The sequence below is a fragment of the Anarrhichthys ocellatus genome, unplaced genomic scaffold (assembly GCF_004355925.1).
Source record: "Anarrhichthys ocellatus isolate YVR2014 unplaced genomic scaffold, GSC_Weel_1.0 scaffold11, whole genome shotgun sequence".
In the NCBI taxonomy this organism is placed as follows: domain Eukaryota; kingdom Metazoa; phylum Chordata; class Actinopteri; order Perciformes; family Anarhichadidae; genus Anarrhichthys; species Anarrhichthys ocellatus.
Genome location: NW_022280041.1, coordinates 10,516,451 through 10,537,127, shown reverse-complemented (window position 1 = coordinate 10,537,127; position 20,677 = coordinate 10,516,451). Strand labels below are relative to the sequence as shown.

At 44.9% G+C, this 20,677-nt stretch overlaps 1 protein-coding gene across 4 annotated transcripts in view; it reads right to left on the bottom strand.

Moving 5' to 3' along the window:
- Window positions 1–20,677, bottom strand: part of fgf11a (fibroblast growth factor 11a) — a 66,987-nt gene that overhangs the window by 11,494 nt on the left and 34,816 nt on the right. For all 4 annotated transcript variants that reach the window (XM_031850776.1, XM_031850779.1, XM_031850780.1 and 1 more), the window contains 2 exons: window positions 20,473–20,583; window positions 10,721–10,824 (listed from right to left, as the gene is read on the bottom strand). In XM_031850776.1, coding sequence (XP_031706636.1) covers window positions 10,721–10,824; window positions 20,473–20,583 — 215 coding nt within the window. The remainder of the gene's footprint in view (window positions 1–10,720; window positions 10,825–20,472; window positions 20,584–20,677) is intronic.

Here is a 20,677-nt window from a genome sequence, read left to right as displayed (position 1 = left end):
GGGGGGGGGGGGGGGGGGGGTCGTTCAAAGTGCAAAAAGAGGGAGAAAAAGGAAGGAGAGCGGAGGAAAACAAACAATAGTGCTGACTCAGAGAAAAACAGACAAGCGGTTTCTGATTCGATGGGCGGGAGAGGGAGGTCAGAGGAGATGAGTTGGAGGCAAGAGGAGGTATGTGTGTGTGTGTGTGTGTGTGTGTGTGTGTGTAGTCGGTCCTCTCAGGTCATACTGTAAGAAGACTTTGCTGAAAGCTTTGTTGAGGGAACTGACTAATTGCCAGTTTGCCACCTGTCAGGCGTGTGTGTGTGTGTGTGTGTGTGTGTGTGTGTGTGTGGTGAGGGATGGGGGAATGTTGGATCTACAGTAATGACAGTGTGATAACTGAGGACAGGTCACTTGCACTCTTCATAAGAAGCTGCTTTGAAGCCAGATGGTCAGTACTCATAATAACCTGCTGTTACTTATATCTTGTGCTCACAGTCTTCCATTTTTTCCAAGTACAATTTGATGAGTTTTCCATATTAGAAATTTGAACTCATTGTTCCTGCGTTAGAATTGACTCGAAAAGAAAGCATTTAGCTGAACTTAAAGGTACCCAGTGTAGCTAAAAGTTATTAACCTAATTTTAATAAACCTTATTGTTTGATCACACTGATTTTACTCAACTTCCACTCTCTCACTCACACACACTCGCCTATTGTAAATTGAACAGCTAACAATGAGGTGAAATTTACTTTAAATCTGACAACAAACCTGTGAGGTTAGGGTCATATTTAAAATTAGAGTTAAGCGAATTAACGTTAACAATAGACTTGTAGTAGACAAGTACGAGGTTTATTTGAAAAAGAAAACCTGAGGTTAGCTCGTTAGCTAATGTTAGCTAGCCGGTATATTTCGTCCAATATTTTCTTGTCACATGATTAGAGAAACATGTTATAACACTGGCATGACTAGTAGTAACCTACATTATGTGCACAAAACTAACTTAACTCATGAACGTGCACTCAAGGCGCGGGCGGAGGCGGTCCCGCTGCTCGTTGAAGCGTGCACTGCTACGTCTCTGCAGGTCCTCTCAGCTCTACAGAGCTTTACAGCATGTTTCAGTTCATTATTCTGGTTTTACGCTGCACAACTGCATGCTACACGCCCAATAGCAACACTCGAACTGGTGGATATAGTGGAGCATGTAGCAGCTACAGTCGGTGCAGACCAAAACAGAGCTAAAAGAGAGTGGGTATGGACACAGATGGAACAAATGTGACTTCAATGTTTTGGAATGTCTGTTTTCTTAAGTTAACAGGGAAGTTAACTTCTCCAACTATATCCTCAGCCCTGCATCAATCCTGTGACCTACTCTTAGTTCACAATAGCTCTGCAGGAAAACCGCTGAACTAAATACCGTGACGGGACCATCCCCATACGCACACACCTCCTCTCTGCCCGTCTCCTCAGAGAAAGGAACTGCTCGCTGTTACAGAACACAGTGTGATGATGGATGTGGTAACTTTCTGTACCACCAAAGATCGTCCAACCCAAAGAACTGGCTTTGTCAAATATGGCAGCCAAATGGCACAGCATCAAATGAATAAAGAGCAACTTCACCGATGGGAAATAAAAATGTAATGGGGTGTACTTGAAGCTTTTCTTCCCTGTGTCTTAATGGATTGTTATTGTTAGTACTGATCACAATGCAGTACGGGGCTCTACCGGCCATAACTCTTGTCAAACAGCAGCAAGGCTGCCGTGTTGGCTCTGGACGTAGCTGCGGCATTTTAAAGGTGGACATGATGTCCTGTCTCATCTCACCTCCTCCTCTTCTACGTTCTCCTCCTTCACGATGCCCCACATCCTTCCTTTGCCTGTTCCCCTTTCCTTCCTTCCTCATCTCTTCCTCATCACTCCCTTCCCTTGTTCCTCTGGCCCCCACCCTCCCCTCTTCCCCTCCTCTCTGAGGTTGCTCATGTGAGCAGAGGTGTTCCCTGTTTATCGGCCGGTGCCTCCCCAAAGGAGTCCCCAGTGAAGAGCGTATGGACGAGGCCACAAACGGTGCAGGAGAAGAGGGAGGATGACTGAACAACAAGCAAATTAGAGAGAGAACCGGTAGCTTGATAGATGGAAGAGGAAGGTGATGAGGGAAATATTACATTTGAAGAGCTTGGTGATGTAAGTCGTTGGTTAACTACTGTTACTGCTCTAACCAGCTGGGACATGCTAGCACTATTCAGTCACAACAGCATCCCGGGCTTCTTTCTGTTTCCTCTGCATTTACTGTGGACTGTACAGTCTTGGGATTGTACATCATTTACATCCCGTAAAAAGTTTTATTGAAGAGGACGAACGCTGTCGGGGACTAACAGGCTTGTTAACAGTTAGCGTGTTTGCTCTGCTGCTAATGGGACAACAAGTTAACTCCTGTCTCATAACTATCTGCATAAACCTTTCCTCTTTTAAAGAAGCAGTTTATTCTCTTGACAGATGAGGATTCAGTAAGCGCACGGTGCAACACGTATATAACAACCCAAACTATGAATTGAAAAAGAAGAAATGTAATCTAACATACTCAATTTGAGCTCTCCATTTCCACAAAGGTCAGCATCGCCAAGACGGCTTTCAAGACCGCTGCAATCGTAAAGCCAGAAAATGAGTCAGCATTTTTCCACTTCCGGTTCCCTCCTCTGGAAGTCACTAGGTTTTTAGAAGGGGTGTTTGGTTAGACGCCCTAAATATGGTATGTGGTAAACAAAAGCTTAAACGATTGCATTAAAGCTTCAGAAACCGTAAAAGTGGAGTTCATTTGTGAAGATTATCTTGCTTCATAAACGTTTGCTTGCCACAGAGTTTATTTTCTGCAATTATCCAAAATCCAGTGGAAAAATCCCATTGCCGTTTTGTCGAGGGAACCAGTGCGACGCTAACCTCTGTGTTGGCCTGCCATTATACGTCATCCTGTTGCTCTCTATTGAGGAACTGTACGAATGTGTGGCTCAAAGGTCAGCAAAGTTGTAGCCGGTGGGAGAACAACAGCATCAGTGGTTTCATCAAGGGACCCAAAATGACGCCCTCATTTAAAACAAAAAAACACAACCACAGAAGAGGAGTCTACATGTGTCTTTTATCTAACTTGATCACAGACGTCATGCGTTTCGCTTGCATGTATTGATGGTGATCAGTGTGCCTCAAACATGGAAAATAACATTCTATACATTAAAAATGCTCTCCTCAGGCATCCCAACATGCTCTGGATACACATTGCTGTGGCTGTGTTTGTCTCTCTCCTGAATTGACAAGAGACAAAAAAACCCGGCAGCAAATGGGTTTTTATTTCTGCCTCCCTTCCACCCCACCAATGATTCTCAGTAAGTGGAGGTGTGTTTGTTTATCCTCTGAGTGCAGATCCACAATGTCATCCGGCGGACTTAAGTTCTACTTTGCCCAACTTTCCCCTGTCAACTTGGTGAAGTGTGGCCAGAGCTGGTCCCGGGTATCGGAGTCCGGCCCAATTATGTCAGCCTGCCTCTGTCAGATTGTTTATACCTGGCTGCACATGTGTGCTAGTGGGGATGTGGAGGGTGGCTAAATTGCACAGGGGAGAGGGAGTGTGTGTGTGTGTGTGTGTGTCCACAGGTTCACTTTTTTTATGCCTTTGGCAACCTTTAAAAGAAACACACAATCCCCACAACCCCCCTCCACACATCCCCCCCCCCCACTGCCATCCCTCTACCCAGCAGGCTTTTCCAGAGCACACGGCTAATAAAGTGGGCCAGGTCCGCGACTGAGCACTATTTTTATCAGAAAGCAATTTTCAGGAGGTGGCCACAGGTAAGCGGGTCCCAGTGCCTCAAACAATGGAGCCATGACAGGGAGTCCCCTCCCCCCCCTACCCGACCCCCATCATTAACCTGTGCTGAGCTACTCCTGAGTGCCCTGGTGCTCCAGGAGCATTAAGCAGCTATTGCATAGACCTGGTCCTTATCCTTGTAGTAATAATATCGAGACCTCCAAAGACCCTTCATTGTGCCCGACTTCCTGGAGACAAAGTGGATAGATGACTGGTGACCACAAACGATTGTTATTTGCTCTTTAGTGATTTGTAGGGTGCCAGGCATGATGAAAAGAAAGGCAGAAGGTGAGGTATGAAAAGAATGTACGGCGACCAGATGAATAAAGGTACTGCAGAGGCAATGATGAAGAGGAGTGTGCTGTTGGGGATGTGTGAAGACAGATGGATACACACATCCCATCTGGCCTCTTACAGCTGGACTAAACAGTGCTGCAGTGAAAAGGTTTCCGTTCCTGCACGTTACCGCCTCAGAGTCAGGCTTCAGTTATTACTATCACTGAACTGCGGCAATGTTTAAATGTATAGATGTAGGTCAATCAGAGGGACTGAGTGGGGATCTGAGAGAAAGGCTGCTCAGTCTTTCCTCTCTCACACTATAGCTGTCCCCAGTCTGGTCAACTTTAAAGGGAGAGTTTGGATTTTTTAAAGTGAGGTTGTTTGAGGTACTCATCGATAGTCAGTGTATTACCCACTGTTGTTGGCGGTCGGCATGCCCCCAGTTTGGAGAAACAGACAGGAGTACCAGCACGGGAGCAAAGTGATGTACTGCTGTGAACAGGGGCAGCAGGGAAAACGTGTTTTAGACACCTAACAGAATCAATCAGTGTAAGTGTGCACTGTATTTAATTTCTTTACGGCGGACTAAAGCCGCAATATCCATCTATGCTCTCTTTAAAGCCACCATGCTCCAATGACAAATACCGTGATTACACCTCGCAGAACACAGGAGCGGCTGGTCTACTGTTGGTTGGTTGGTTTGTGTTATTGTGTATCAAACAATAACTAACTAACCAATCGAGGCAGCAGTTTCTCTCGGCCTTCTCTCGACTGTAATGGGACTGTATGTCTCTTGGCTTGTGGTGCTCACAGCGACAATAAAATACATTTGAAAAACTCAACAGCAAACGTCTCTCTCCAGAAGACGACCCACAGACCTTGTTGTGATTGGTTGCATGTCGGAACTTTGGTTGAAAGACCATTGAGCTCCACAAGCCGAGTGCCATGGAGTCCCATTATAGTTGAGAGACGGTGGACAGGATGCAGTTAATGGAATGGTGGAATAAAGAGTGGGAAGAATTAAAATAGTGGGAGGGGCGGGGCTGCCAGCAAGGGGGAGAGGGTTCAGGACGAGGAGGCGGAGGACAAAGTGAGAGAGGGGAAAGGAGAACAGAGAGGCAGAGGACAGCGCTAGGACAGGGGCAGCAGATAAAGGACACAGCGAGGCAGGGATATATAATCAGAATAGAAGAGGGTCACAAAAAAGCAAGGGAGGAGGAAAGCAGTGATGGTGGAGAGGAGAGGAAAAAGACAAACCACCAGAGAGGCCGACAGACACAAATGGCCGAACGGGGAGCAAGACAGACTGACAGGCGAGTAAAAGCTGTACAAGTGGGGGGGGGGGAGCACGCTCCCAGCGGAGACGTTATGTTCTCTACCAGTCTGGGTCTGTCAGGCCATCCTTCTCTCCCTCTCTCCGTCCCAGCATCCTTTGCTGCTCCTCTCTAGACAGCGACTACAATCAGCCCCGTTTGTTATTAATAGTGGTAACATGCAGCCTGTCCTGTCCATCACTTTGTCCCGCCACCCACTTCTTATCCTCAAGGAGTTTGAGGAGCCTTGAATACAGATTCACATATATACGTGTGTTGCATGCACACACACACACGAGGCAGCTTTACATCGTGTGTCCATTTCCATCCTTCACATTTTAATGTACATGGAGAACAACGGATGCCTCGCAGTGACTCACTCCGTCTCGCCTCCATTATCATCTCGTTTCATCCTCCCGAAACAAGAGGCTCGTGTGAGGACAAAGAGGACATTCGCACCATCATTTAGCGCTCACTCCCCTCTCTTTAGTTACCAACCCGCAAATCCACGATGAGATTAAGGATTTAGAAGTGAGTTCTCTTTCCTCTACGGTAGATTACTTTGTTGTTTTCTTTCCCCGTCTCCCCCGAGTGCTCCATGAAGCACCAACGTGTTGCATGGGTGATCCTTAAATACCTCTCGGGGGTTAAACGGGGATGTGTGGTTGCCTGCTTCTTCGCTGAGGGCAGGTGAATCAGCACTCGAGAGAGAGAGAGAGAGGAAAGTTCATCCCTCTTCAGTTAAGTAAGTCCTGTTTATTTCTTTTCCCCTCGTCCTGGCAGGAGCTGCTTCCGCTGCAGCCTGGTTCAATATGTCTGGGGGTTTGAGTGTGGTGTCTGGTTAAACGTAGCCAAAGAGGGGAGTTGGGGATTATCAATAATTCATGCCGCGTGTTTGCAGGGGAAACACCACTGTAAACTGAAGTACAGAGATATTTGCTGTGTATTTAATTCCAACTGGAATTTGATTCTTTGAATTCTTCAGGCCTCTCGATGGGTGCTTCCCATGGCAGGAGTTGACTGACCTCTCCTAGAAGACGTGCCCTTTAACTTCTTCATGTCTTACTCTGACGTTAACTGTCAACTGTTAGCGATTTAGGCCAACTGTCCCATACATCAGTCAGCATTTGGTAGGTCACTTCAGCTTGCTAACGGAAGCACCGATTGCCACTGGACATCCATTTCATGGAAGGCTAAGAACTATATTTCTACGAATGGACCCTGGTTTCAAAAACCTTGCTGTGTCATTGCGCAAGAAACAAAATCTCCAGAAGATCAAGAACTGCTGTTCTGTAGCTCTCCCTGACCTCTGACCTCCCTATGGATTAAACAGGGAGAAGAAAATCTTGCTTAAGGGACTTCAATCACTTGTTTTCTTCCTGGAGGCCATATTTACTGAATCATTTCTCATACAGCACACTAGATTTAACAACAAAAGAAAAGTGGAATACATGATCAAGCACATTTCCCGGAAAAACACTGTATGTGCCATGTTTCAGGTTGTTCAATTAGCTCGCAAGATAAACAGAGGTCACAACAAATATGTATAGAAGGTGACATCATTCAATTAGATTAGGTGATTAGATGGAATTTCAGTGACCCTCGGGAAGTGGCAGCAGAGGAGTAGATAATATAAATAAGAACAAACAGAGACTACTGAAGATAACACAAGAAGAAAACAACAACAAAGAGCTTTAAATGAGAATGATGCAACTGATGAATAAAGATAAACGATGGGGCTTAAGAGGGCCACGCTGGGAAACTACTTTCCTCTATCCTCTGAGCCATTACTGGCAAATGTACAGCTGGGAGAGGGTACTTCATTTTCAAATCCTTTAAATAAGGGTTGTAATTATCTGCTTGTGTGTGTGTGTGTGTGTGTGTGTGTGTGTGTGTGTGGATGCAGAGGGAGTACGCCTGCCACAGAAGCCCATGAAAGATTAATGCTGAGTAACCACTGGAACACTGCCGCAGCCAAGGTGAGCCTTTTGTTATTGCTACAAAAAGGGTACGAGGAAACACCGGGGTAACATGTCTTTGGGTTCCTTCTGCTGGAAGATACTCTTTGATTTGAGCCTGAGAGCAAATGTGGTTGTAACTGTCAAACTAGAAATTACTTTCATACGACTGAATTAGAATTTGAATCAACATAATCAGGAAAACACTATAAATGCAAGTATTTAGCATTGTGAAAGTATTTGCAAATAATTTAGCTATAATTTATATATATATATATATATATACACATACATATACCTCCTCCCTACATGGACTTTGTCGCTGCTCATGCTACGTCACCTAACTTCCACAGTTGCTCTTGCCATGCTTCTTATGACCACTAGCGTTGTCTTTTTGTATCGGAGATCGATCATGTGATTAGACGATAACCGTCTTCGTGAACCTTAATCATAGCTATGTTTTAATCAGTATATAATCATCTGAAACTAAGAATCGTCGTGTTTTCATTAGCTTAGAAAATGCCATATATATCTACAGATTGTGTGTGTGTGTGTGTGTGTGTGTGTCCGCCATCTTGAACCGCCATGTTTCTACAGCAGCCCAGGACGGACACCGACTCTGGTGAGAGCCTTTCACGTTTTGCATTGTCTAAAGACAGGGATGCGTTACGAAACCCCGTATTAAATGGGCCCCGGTGCTAAATTACCGGAGTATTGCATTTCACAGGTGTGCCGATCCGTCAGGGGGGGTATCCGCACGGATCACGGATCAACTACAGTCCGTTACACCACTATTTCCTGCAATTCAGACCTCAAAACACCCGCAGACTCATAAATCTTTCAAGAAAGCACACATAAGAAATTAAACAACAACAGAGTTCCCGCTTCTCCCACAGTCCCAATGTGCGGCTTTCACTACACAAAGCAAAAAGAAACTTGTCCCCGAGACCTGAAATGGCACCAAACTATTTTCAGAAAATGTCTACACGTCCAAGTGAAGATTTTACACTGAGGTTATTTCTTTGACAGCTTGCTAAAGTCCCCCTCACCCTTCAGGGGACGACGATGCAGGGCCCTTGTTCCCTGCACATGCTAACGGTTGCGTAACAGTGTTAGAGGCTCTGCTCGGCCTCTCTCCGGACCCTGAGGGCAGCGAGCGCAAAACATGCCTTCCGCCTCTATTTCTGTTCTGCTTCTTCTTCTCTGTGGTGCTCACAATTGCACAGAACAATAGCAGAGGAGGAAGTTTCAGGTGAGAGGGGGTGGGGGGGGGATTCCTCCTCTACTTTGTCCTCCCTCCTTTCTCATCTCAGAGGGATTTTCTCGAACACCCCCCCTCTCTCTCTCTTTTCCCCTGTAGTTATTTCCCTTGGTGAAAATGGGTCACCTTTCTTTTGTCAGGAGAGTGCCTGGGTAAGTATAACCTCGATATTCTGTGTGTGGAGGTTTTTACTGTCTAGGGGGGGTCCCGAGCCCTGAAAAAGTCATGTCCAAGGACCGTTCTCTGGGCCTCATTACGGGAACGTTTGGTTCTGGGTTGGGGTTTTGAGTTAGGTAAAATATGGATTGGGGTTACTTCTAAATATACTACACTACACTACTAAAGACTTTTTGTATGTTAACAATTTTGGGATTAACTATAAACAAAACTTTGCTCCTGTAGTGTATATTCGGGACAAGCAGGCTTCACTAAACAAAAAATAAACACAAATTTACATGATTTATTTCAAATTTGTGAGACGCTGTGTTGTTGTTATACATATATATATGTATATATATATATTTTGAATTTCTGGCAGAGGCTCATAGACTGGACATTTATGAGGAAACAAAAAAACTTGCATAAACCTCAAGAACCAGATCTCAGTTCAAGCCAGACTTGCCAACTACTTTAAGTCACGTTATGTGATTTCTGGACCAAGAAGGGCGTTGAACTATCAAGACTTCTACTTCATCTCACTGCAATTTATGGTGTGCAAAGGTAAAAGCTGCTAGAATAAAGGACAGACATTAAGCAGTGTGTAGGATGATGTTCGCATACTGTACCGGCGGCGGCACACTTTGGGTATACCAGTATATGTGTGTTCTTTCCAGGCTCATTTCCCATCGTTCCACCTGATAGAAACCCTGTATCTCCTTGTCTCTGGCAGTGTGCATGCAGGCAGCGTTAGATGGACTTTGAAGTGAGCGCAGTGATGCACTTCAAACAAGATCTCGCACACTTTGCCAGCGTGCCAAGAGGAGACAGGCTGGAAAAAAAGAAGAGAGCTTTTTCCCTGCATCCTGATAGAGTGCACTCTGATCCACCCTCTCTGTCTTTGTCTATTCTTCCATCTACCTCTCAAATCTGTGCCTCATCTCTCTGCACATCAACGCGAAACAACTCTGTGGAAGCACCGTATGAGCCTCTTCACAAGTTGTAGCGCACAAGTGAAGGGAAGCTGGCAAGCAGTTTCAGACGTCACCGACTCAGCCCGTCAAGTGTACGAGCAGAAGGGAACCAGGTTCTCAACCTGTGTCATGTGACGCTGTGTGTGTAATGAGCATAGCAGCCTACACTTAGTATGGACTGCTCATCGGGTGACTTTATACTATAGTAATGGGACAATGAAAATGACCTGGTGCAATTAACAAAATAAAATTAGAGCGTTCATTCAGTATTACAATAAAAAAATATTTTTATAATTAAAAACGTAGATTGACAAAAAAAAGAGAAAGAAGAACAGGAGGAAGACGGTCGGATGAGGTTGAAAGCTTGAGAAAAAAAATAGTAAGTGGACCTTGAGTTAAGTTAAACATATACATAATATGATAATATGTACACTGAGACATGTATTCCACAATATATACCGTATATGGACTCTCATGCTGTCCCCAGTGATAGCCAGCATAACCTGCATACGCTGCTATTATGATATCTGATGTATAAGTACCTATGAAACCAACATAATGTGTTTAGTTTGACAAACCAGGCATTAAACACCAGAGCCGCGCTGTACAACTGCAGAGAAAACGCAACATTTGTAAGTCATGTTACGTTTTTTACAAACCCAAATACATTACAATCTGCTAATAAGCTAATGGTGTTTCTAAACAACTTCATTTGAATTCTCACAACACACTGCACATGTATTGTGAATGCAGCCTGGGGAGAGTGTGCTATGTATTAATGGTGATGTGGTTTGTATTGTGAAGCATTAGCCCAGCGGCCTCACACTTTGCACGATGGAGAATATCGGCTTCATCCTCCCTCCTGCTGTGAGCTATTCACCACACATCACGATGGAAGTCTTTAAAGGCTCACAGCCTTACTGTACTGAGTGCGCTGACCGTACCGACGTGTAGAGGTAGCCCTCGCTGTTCATGGCAACGTAAAGCCCAGTCTTGGTGCTCTGGATGGCCACTATCCTGAGCCCCACAGGAATCAAGTTGAACTGCACTGGAAAGAAAAACACAAAACAGAAAGGGAGGACTGGTGTTAGAGCGATCATTCTCTCTCCTAAGTGCTTCCTCGTTGGCATAAAAAGACAATTGTTTTCCATCTGTCTCCCGTTTCCATCCTCCCTGTTGTACAGTATATCTGTCAGAGGCGGGGAATGGAAAGTGCGTGTGAAAAGGAGGGAGGGTGAGGCAGGGAAGGATTAGGGGGAGGGAGATTTAGGAGGTATAAAGTCTGGTTGCTGGTACACCGGAGGTCAGGCAAAAGCTGGGAGAGACTGTACGGAGAAGTCCCTCGCTGGAGAGAGAGGCAGCTAGAGAGAGCACGGCTTAGCAGAGAGCTTTAACAATTCAGTACATTAGAAAGTGACATCGCCTGAGCCTGCTTAGAATTCATTTCCCTCTGTCCCGACACAGTGAACAGCAGTTTGCTGAAGCCCCTTCCTATGGAACCTTGGATTTCTTATGTTCATAGCTCTCCATATAAACTAACTTCAACTCAGCCACTGGAGCGGCACACACGCACTGTGTTTGAATCTGTTGTCTGAAGTCGGGTTTGCCTGCATGTCATTTGTTCGGTGCTCCTCCGTCCATGCGCGTGAGTACAAATACGCTTCTGTGCTCGCCGGTGTGTGTGTGTGTGTGCACGCGCATCCCTCTCAGCCCTCTGGAGTGTGTGCCATCCAGAAGTGCTTTATAAGATGTGACACGGGGAGTTGAGTGATACTGACAAAACACCAGCTGCTCTGCGGTCACACTGTCATGATGACCAAACGCTAGCGCCACAATTAAAGTCCCTGAAGCGCTGGGATTAGATCTGCGATGAGAAAGACTCTCACAGAGCACAGCTGGAGAAGAACAGCAACAATTGAACTATTTAAAGGAATATTTCAACATTGTGGGAAACATCTTTATTAGTCATAGCCAAGAAATTATTTGGGACTAAATCTGCTGTAAAAACCTTTCTCTGGTGACTTGTTTTTACCGACTCCAGGACTTGACTTGTTTATGCTAAGCTTACCTTATTGACAGCTAAATACACGAGGGCGCCATCAATCTTTGCATATTTTGCTCGGCAAGAAATGGTGTTACCAGAAATGTCCATCTATTCCTTTTACATGTTGGGTTAAAAGCTTGAAAGTATTAATAATTCTTGACCTTGAAATCAATAGTTTTGATATTCTAGGTTGAGCATGACAAAACTCTGCCAATGAAGACCCTGAAGTACGTTTGAAAGCTCCGCCCACAAGTTTGCACAAATTCCAACATAATAAAATCATAAATAATTGGCTACCAGAACATTTTAAAGTCACTAGCAGACAAAGCTGTCTTGGCATCAGCTTTTAATATAATTCTGGTCAGAAACACCCGAACCAGCATCACTGTGATGCAGTTTGCAGCTTAATATGCTTTTTTTTCTTTTTCTTTTGACAAATTACAAGAACGCATTATTAAAGTGACAGCGGGGTTGTCAAAATGATGAATCTCTTTTTACAGATGACAAATGAAGTCTCAGGAGCGTGTTTTAGATTCGTGGAGCCATGAGCTGCTATTAAACAAATCAATTTCAAATCAAAAACTCTGCCAACATAATGGATGGAAGTTAAGTTATCAGATCGAGATAGAAAGTCAATGCTGGCCATGATGACAGAACCAAACCAAACCCTGTGAGAACTATTGAGTGTTGAAGTGAAGTATTTAAGCAAACTTTATTAAAAAAAAGCATGCATTGTATTTGAGGAAAACTTAGAATCTTGGATTCCATTAATGCAACGTGTGGGCTAAGAGGGAAGATAGTTCTTCAATTTAATGTTAACCATCTAGAAGTGAAAGTTGAATTTATTTTACTCAACACATGAAACAGGGATGATGTCCGCTGGCCACCACTGCAGTGTAAATGACACAAAACACAGTGGAGATGGTGATGTGCCCCCCCCCCCCAGCCCCCCTCTCCATCTTCAGGGCCCTGCTTCTATTTGCTCGATCGATCCCTGCATCTCAAACAGTCGCTTTCGCAAATGAACAAGGTGTCACCAAAGACCACGGCCGGGATGACAAATAGAGCGGGGCGCGAACACATCGACTCCCTCCTCCTTTCCCTTCACTCTTGTTCCCTCGCTCTCTTACAGCAGCCTTGCTGTGGCGTTGGTGACCCGATGTAACCTGCTGCACACCGAGACGCACACGCAGGGTTCTTGTTTTCATAGTGGTCCGCTGGAAACAATAAAAAGCCAGCTTTCAACCAAGCCATGAAACTAATGTTAGCTTTATTAGCTCGGTAACATCCTGTCCTGAGGTTTTCGATGACGTTTTAAATGTCTGTTGTCATATTTTCAGACGTCATCACCCGTAAAAAAAACAAACAGTGAAAGTCCCGCATCATTCGAATGTTGATTTTGAATTCCAATGTCGACCTAATGAATGAGGCTTGGAAGCTTTGGCCCTTTTTGGTACAGCCCTACACTCTTTTGATCCCGTTTCCCCTCATCCTTCTCTCTCCGTCCTTCAGTTTGAACTCGCTCTTTTTCCTCTGCAACTCACAGAGGAGGTCGCTGGATTAATCAAAAGTCCTTTGAGGGAGAGACAGAGGGAGGGAGAGGGGAGGAGGGAAATGAAGGGGAGGGAGGAGGGTGTTGCCAAATCAATCCCACGAGTCAATTTGAGGCTTGAGATCATCAACACAATAAATAAACAAGGAGAAAGTGGAGATGGGGTGAGAGCGAGAGAGAGGGAGGACGGGGGAGGGGGAGAAGCAATAGCAGGACACAGAGCTAAGCTGTGCAGAGGGCATCTGCAGGCCTGCACACTGGGCTGCCGCTCTGCAGGGCTGTAGTGTGGAGCCCAGTTGGTCTCTGCTGGAATGAGAAGAGGATTAAAGTCATCTGTGAGAAGCCACACAGAGTTTCACATCTGGACAGGCACCAGTCGTTCCCTTTATTCTCTTTCCTGTTGGAAAGGAGCTGACATGGACGAAAGCGTTGTGGTGTGATGGTGAATTGTCTTTCGCTCTCCGAATAAGCTAAATAACATAAAGTTATTGGATTCGGTGTCTCCTGAAAGTGTCCTGTAAACTGGGTGGTCAGTGCATCAGCCGGCACAGACTCCTCAAGTTGAACCAAGTGAATGATCGCTGTCGATGATGGAATCAGTAGCCTCCTCCTCCTCCTCACCGTATTGTCGCCCGCAGTTCAAACAAGCAACTCAAACCAGATTGAACGTAGTTGAAATGCAAATTTCCTTTCTATAGCCTCAAAATGACAGTAGTAGGTAGACATGACCCAGTTCCACACTGCATACTAAGTTTATATTGTATGGACCAAAAACAAAACACACAGGACAGCATGCTGTATTTTCAGTAAATATTTTACAAACCGTTCTGATTCCCAGCTCGTTAAATACGGCGGTTTGGTCAACGGACCAACACGTCAAACTATTTCCCTCCATGAACCCCTTTTAGCCTCAGTTTTCTACGTGCAGGGCTGCCTCTGATGACCGAGGTAATTATGACAGAAGACGAGGAGGAAGTTAGGTAGTGCATTATGAAGAAAGTCCACATCGGGAGCAGGTCGGTTAAGTCTGCTGCTCGGTTCCCATGTGAAAGTAAAAGTCAATGTTGACTTAAAAACATACGTAACTAAACCAAATGTATCCATTTATTGGTTTGATTTTCCTAAATCTAACCAATTAGTAACATATCAGTCTATCCGTCTACCAGACTACCTGCATGATGAAACATTACGTCAAACGTACCCAGTGTGTTTAAAAAGTGACTCCAATAGTGACCATACATTGACCATAAGTGACCATACATTACCAACAGGAAATAATGCAAAATGGCCGCCAACTAACATCAATCAAACTGTGACCTTTGACCTCCACTACCATTTAAGCTTAAAGTCAAAGGCCATTTAGTATGCACACTTTCAGTTTGAGAATGCTTATATTGTGAGTGTGTAGTATGGAATGGGGACAAAGCTCATGTCAAGATTATCTGTATTGAAAGGCTATTAAGATGTAATACCAGTAGATATGTCTATGAATATAAATAAAAGAGGACGTGTTGCCCCTTTTCCCCCATCGTCATGGTTAATCTATATGTTCTATAAATAATTAGCATCCAAAATATTAAAAACCATAGCTTGCAAAGGTAATATAAGATATCCATGGTTCATACCTAAATCACCCTGATCCCATCACAGTCCCTTAATATACATGAACATCTACATCTGGAAACAGGACGGACTACTGCGCTGGGATCAGTCAGAATACAAAAGAGTTGCTCTGCATTGGCAACAAATAAAACAGCCACTCTCCGTTCACACACTGTCGTTTGTGTTGTAAAAAATGAGCGCGAGACTCAATAGTAGATTAAACGACTTGTAGAAGAGCTTCACGCCTGATTTCCCCTCGTGGTCGATGACTCTGATGACAAGACAACTACTTTCTCTCTCCTGTAATTTAACTTCCACCTCCTCCCCCAGGCTTCCCTCTCCAGATCCGATCTGAGCCTTTATCTGTCTTCCTCTAGGTCCATCTGTCTCCTCTACTCCTCTCTTTTCTCTGAGCTTTCTGTCTTTTAACCCCCCCCTGTCATGAATTAACAACCTTTGTCTTATCTCACTCTGGTTTTTTTCCTACATTTGTTCCCTTTCAATTCCCTCGTCGCCTGCTGTCGTTCTGCCCGCCCTGTGAAGCCGATACTTCAACATCAGCGTCCATTCATCTTTGTCCTATTTTACCCTGCAGCCTTCTCTTCTCGTCTCTGCCTCCTCCATCCTCGCGTCTCCACCCGTTTGGTATTCTTCATGCTGCTCCCTCTCATCCTCACCAGCCGGCTCTGGTACTGTTACCGTTCCCCGTCCCCATCATCTGGCTGAAAGAGCGGTTGCTTTCGATGTTCACATTTCTTCCTCCTTGAATGCACACAGCGAAGTTTCCCCTCATCTGGCCTTTGGAGTCTTTGAATGTTTTTTCCTCTCTACCCTCTGTGAGGGAGCGTTATCGAGCACTGGGGAAAGTCAGACGGACAGAGAGAGCAGACTTGTTCCAGAGCGGAGAAGGAGATAAGTTATATTTCCCTCCGACAGTGGGAGATTGTAATTACAGAGGATAAATCAGGCTTTTCCTTATGGCCTTCAAATGTACACAGCGAGAGTCACTAGCTTTCATCCCTCTCTGTCGCCTCTTCCCTCCCTTTTTTCTCCTCTGTCAAACTGTCCGTCTTGCTCTCTCTCTCTTCCTCTACAAATAACACAATTCAGAAAGAGACCAAATCCAGTGACAATCACACTAGCAGCTCCATCCCTCATCGCTCGCTCGGTGCCTTTATTCTCTCCGGCTTTTCTTTTGTGTATTTTTTAATCTTCCTTCAGCACCCTTGGAATCTGTTTCCTTCCCTGTGTTTCTTAATCTATGTGTTTAGAGCCTGAACCCTCCAAACCAAGTTTTCAGTGGCTTTAATGCTGTGATTCCCAACCTCCAAAGGGGCCAAATGGAAATATATAACAGGATAAGCAGTTTTTTGTTTATCAGATTTCCCTATGTTGTCATTCTTTTGAAATATGAAATACAATTTTAAAATAAGCAACATTTTTCAGAACATTTTCCAATGCCTATTGCTGTATTTTGGGTATTTTTAAGCATGCTTTTATTTGTGGACCTCACTAACCATATTCTCCAATGATGAAAGTAACTTACTGACACAATGTGCAGAGTTTCTACCCGACTACGTGTCCAGCAGCATACAGGGCATCCCAGCCACTGTGGCTAAGTGGAGAGCATGGCCGTCCTTCAATCAGAGGATCGACGGTTCGATCCCCGGCTCCACATGTCGACGTGTCCTTGAGCAAGACACTTAACCCCAAAATTGCTCCCGTAGCTGTGGATGAATGTGATAGAATCTGAATTGTAAGTCGCTAAATTACTGTAATGTAATGTATTGTAATGTAAAGTATGAGAGCAGAGAATGTTATGGACGAGGAAACATTTTACAATGTTTCGGCTGACTCTGACATTCAGTCAATATAGCACCCACTGAGGAATCCATTACTTTTAGGTCTTCAAAAGCTGCATTTCACTATGGACTGGAATGATTTAAAACCAAAGGCTGCTTAGGTGTTAAGAAAAAAAGTCTTCACAGTACTTAGGGTAATGGTGTGATTCATTTAAGTGCTGAAACGGGCAAACGTAGTATAGTCCTTTAATGCCCCAATACATAGATACATAGACATAAATCTCAACTCCTCGTCTCCCTGCTTTCCTCCCTCTTCCAGCTTTATTACATAACAGCTTGGAGGAGCCAAGAGCAGAGAAGGAGAGAAGAGCAGGGCGGGAGGAGGGGGTGGCAGCTCCTCTGACCTCCCACCAGAGGGGGGAGACACAGTGATTGAGGAGCCATCAGCTGTGTGCCAGCTGCTCCTACTGCGCTCCCCCCCCTCTCTTTCTCTCTCCCTTTTCTCTCTGTCATCCTCTCATTCCTCCCCTCCCTCTCACGTCCTCTCTCTTCCTCTGCCCGCCCGTCTTGTCTTGCTGGCTCAGTTTTCTCTGACGTATTCCAGCGTGCCCTCTTTCTGCTTCTCCGCTTTGATCCTCTTATTCTCTGTTTCCTTCCCTTTTGTCGGTTTTTGCTTTAATATACAATCGCTTTCAGCTTTGGGACAACTTCCTATAAGGGATCTTAGTTGTTGTTTTTTTGAAGTATTGCAAGGCAGTTCAAAAAAACACTCGTCACTTCTTGTACTGCTCCATCCCCTCCGGGCTTCTTTGTAACTTTTGTCTCTACACCAACCTCTCCGGAGGTGAAGGCAGCTGCTGTGATGCCGGGTAGCCCAGAAAGGGAGGTGACGAGAGGCGGTCAGAGGGGTATCAAGTCCTCCTGTGTGACCATGTACCTGCAGCTTGGTCGTTTGGCGTCACTACAGCGGGTCACAGGAGCAGTCAGGGTCAAAGGGGAAAGGGGGGGGGAGAGAGGGCTGCGATTCCAGCACGAAGTCTTTAAAAGGTCAACTGTACTTTGGAGATTTTTTGTGTTCGCAAGTTGAGTTGCACCACTTTTTGTTCAGATCAGTACCGCACATTGAGCCATGAACTCCATCAGGGCGAGGGCCTCAGATATGAATCACACTGTTAATTATTTATCCCATTTTACTGCTGATTTGGCCTTTTTTCTTTTTTTTTTTTGGTCTTCTCTGCGAACACCGCAGTGATGTCTGCACACACACATATATATTCTGAGGAGACGAAGGGGTGTGGAAGGTTACACGTTGCATTAAGGTCGCATGCTTCAGGATCTTATTTTGTTTCAAAAATGCATCCAGCGTCCACTGACCCAGTGTCAGCTTCCCGTCAATAGTTTGCGTGAGGTAGACAAATAAAAGCAGCCGTCTGGGATTCTGTGAGCTACCACAGAATGTAAACACTGTGCACGCGAGCGGATGCTGCAGCAGTGCACATTCAGCTTTACTTCTAAATAAAAAAGGTTTAGATGACCCGGATAGACTGGTTTACAATTGGTCTTGTGAGTACGATGTTATCATACCAATCACATCAAAATCTTTAAGACTAATCATATGAAACTAAACATGTCATTTAACAGGGGATGAAAAATAAACCATGGTGAAAGGCTGGATTACCAACTGGATAATTGGCAACTGTCCCAGACGTCAAGGGGCTGGAAAAGCCCAGAGTTTACTGTGTGGTACTTTATGGTCATATGATTAATCATAAATGCATATGGGAATACCATAAAAGCAGGATATTAACTGACATGACATAAGGGCTTGTTTTATTACCTTAAATTTGTCTTGACAAAGGGGTTCAGTGTTCCATCTAGTCTTCAGAGCTGCATGTAAGCTGACATCTTGCTTACAAGGTGCATTTTCCTTAATGTATTTAATCAAATTCACACCCAGCAGTGGGGTCAGAATGCATGCAATAAACAGAGGGGGAAGTGGCCAGTGAAGCTCACACAACATGTTTGCTATTGGCTGTAAAAAAGCACAAAAAAGAAAGGAGAGGAAATGGAAATGCACTGAAATTGAAAGCGGTCTGGTCCCAGGCCAGTTTGCATTTCACTGCTGCCAGGGAGACTGCTGAAGATAAGCCCGACAGTGAGTGTGTTACAGTACACGCTCACACAGCTGTTTCTGCCCTTTCAATATTCTACGCAGTCAGGGAGATGATTGTGCTACTGATTGATACTCAGTTACAATGATGTCAATCACGCAGCGATTCCTGCGTGAATGCATAAAATAAAGCGCACTTGGATACAACGTGCGATAAAGAGTTTTACGGGATTTGCCTGTCAAACAGCCCCCCGACCCTGACCCGCTTGATAACGCAGAGCCCAGGACGGCATTAAACCAGATCCTGGGACTGATGGATTTATAGTTGTTAGAAGCAGAAGTCAAAGCCACGCAGACACTTTGCGGGGTGACCTCCACTGACTGATGGTAACTATCCCGACACACCGGGGAGTGCTGTTACGCAACGGCGGTCTCCACGTCCGCCTTTGGATGTGCCCTCCGGTATTATGGGATGAATATTTCAGATTGGACATGAGACGGTTTAGAGTTCACAGTGCAGCAATGTTTGCCTCCGTGTAGGTGCGCTGTTACATAAGAGGGAGAAGAGAGAGCAGGTCTAATCAGTTACTGTGTCATGGGCCTAATTCAAACTAACAGCTGTTTGAGGACTCTCTCTCTCACAAGATAATACTCTTTCTCAAGGGATTGTTAGAGAGCCGTCTTGAAAATGTTTTGCTCGTTTGAATCTAAATGAGAACTTTGTACAAACACAACTGCAAGGTTCCAATCAGGAGACACAATCCGAGCAATGTGTAAGTCACATAAAACATAATTGTCTCACAGGGACAAATGTCTCCAGGTTAAATCCAGGTTATTCACACCTGGTAACACTGTTGTCACAACTATTCTGACATCTCAACGGCGTGCTGAAATATAAACTTTACAGAGGAAACCACAACTGAAAGTCTAAAGCGTGATTTTATTTCTTTTCGCTCCTCTCTGTAGATTGTAAATCCAAAATTGTGCAAGCTTCATGTTTTTTTTTATCCAAACTGGTGTTTTGACAGAAAAAGAAAAAATGCTGTGTTGCCACATCAGGGATATCCTTTGATACAGTATTGATCTCTTTGGGAGGGTTGGAGGGAGTCCAGGAGATCTGATGCGTTTGGTCAGTAATCACCCAGGTGAAGACCCCCCTCGCAGAGTGAAGTGTGTGTTCACATGGTTGTGGTGTGTGTGTGTGTGTGTGTGTGTGTGTGCATCTGAAGACCACAGCAGGTTTTTCTACTAATGGGTAGAGCTTTAAGTCTTGATTCAGATCCTCAGAGGATTCTCTGCTAACATTAAGTGAATTTAAAATACTGAAGTTACAAGCTGAGTGCATATAGTCACCCCAAAACAGTGAATGTGAGATTGTGGGGAGGGAGAAAAACAGATTCAGGTAGTATGCCATCATTATAAAACCAGAAAGCGTGGCAGTGTTATGCTGCATTCTGTCCAGGTGTTGAGATATACGACTAAATGTCCTTTAACGTGGAGGCAGGTGGTATACATGACAGACCTGTGAAACACAATCCTTTATCTAACTAGCCGTCTGATCTCTGTCCGTCTGATCGTTCACTTACAGAAGGAGCTGCTTTCGTCCTTTGTGCCTTCCATGGTGCCATCCGGCAGCATCTGGAGGTAGAAACCGTGTCTGCAGTAAAGCCGTGTGACGATGCCCTTCAGCTGGGGCTCTGCAGAGCAAGCACAGGGTTAAACACACATTAGCAACCTGGGATCTCACACACACACACACACACACACACACACACACACACACACACACAC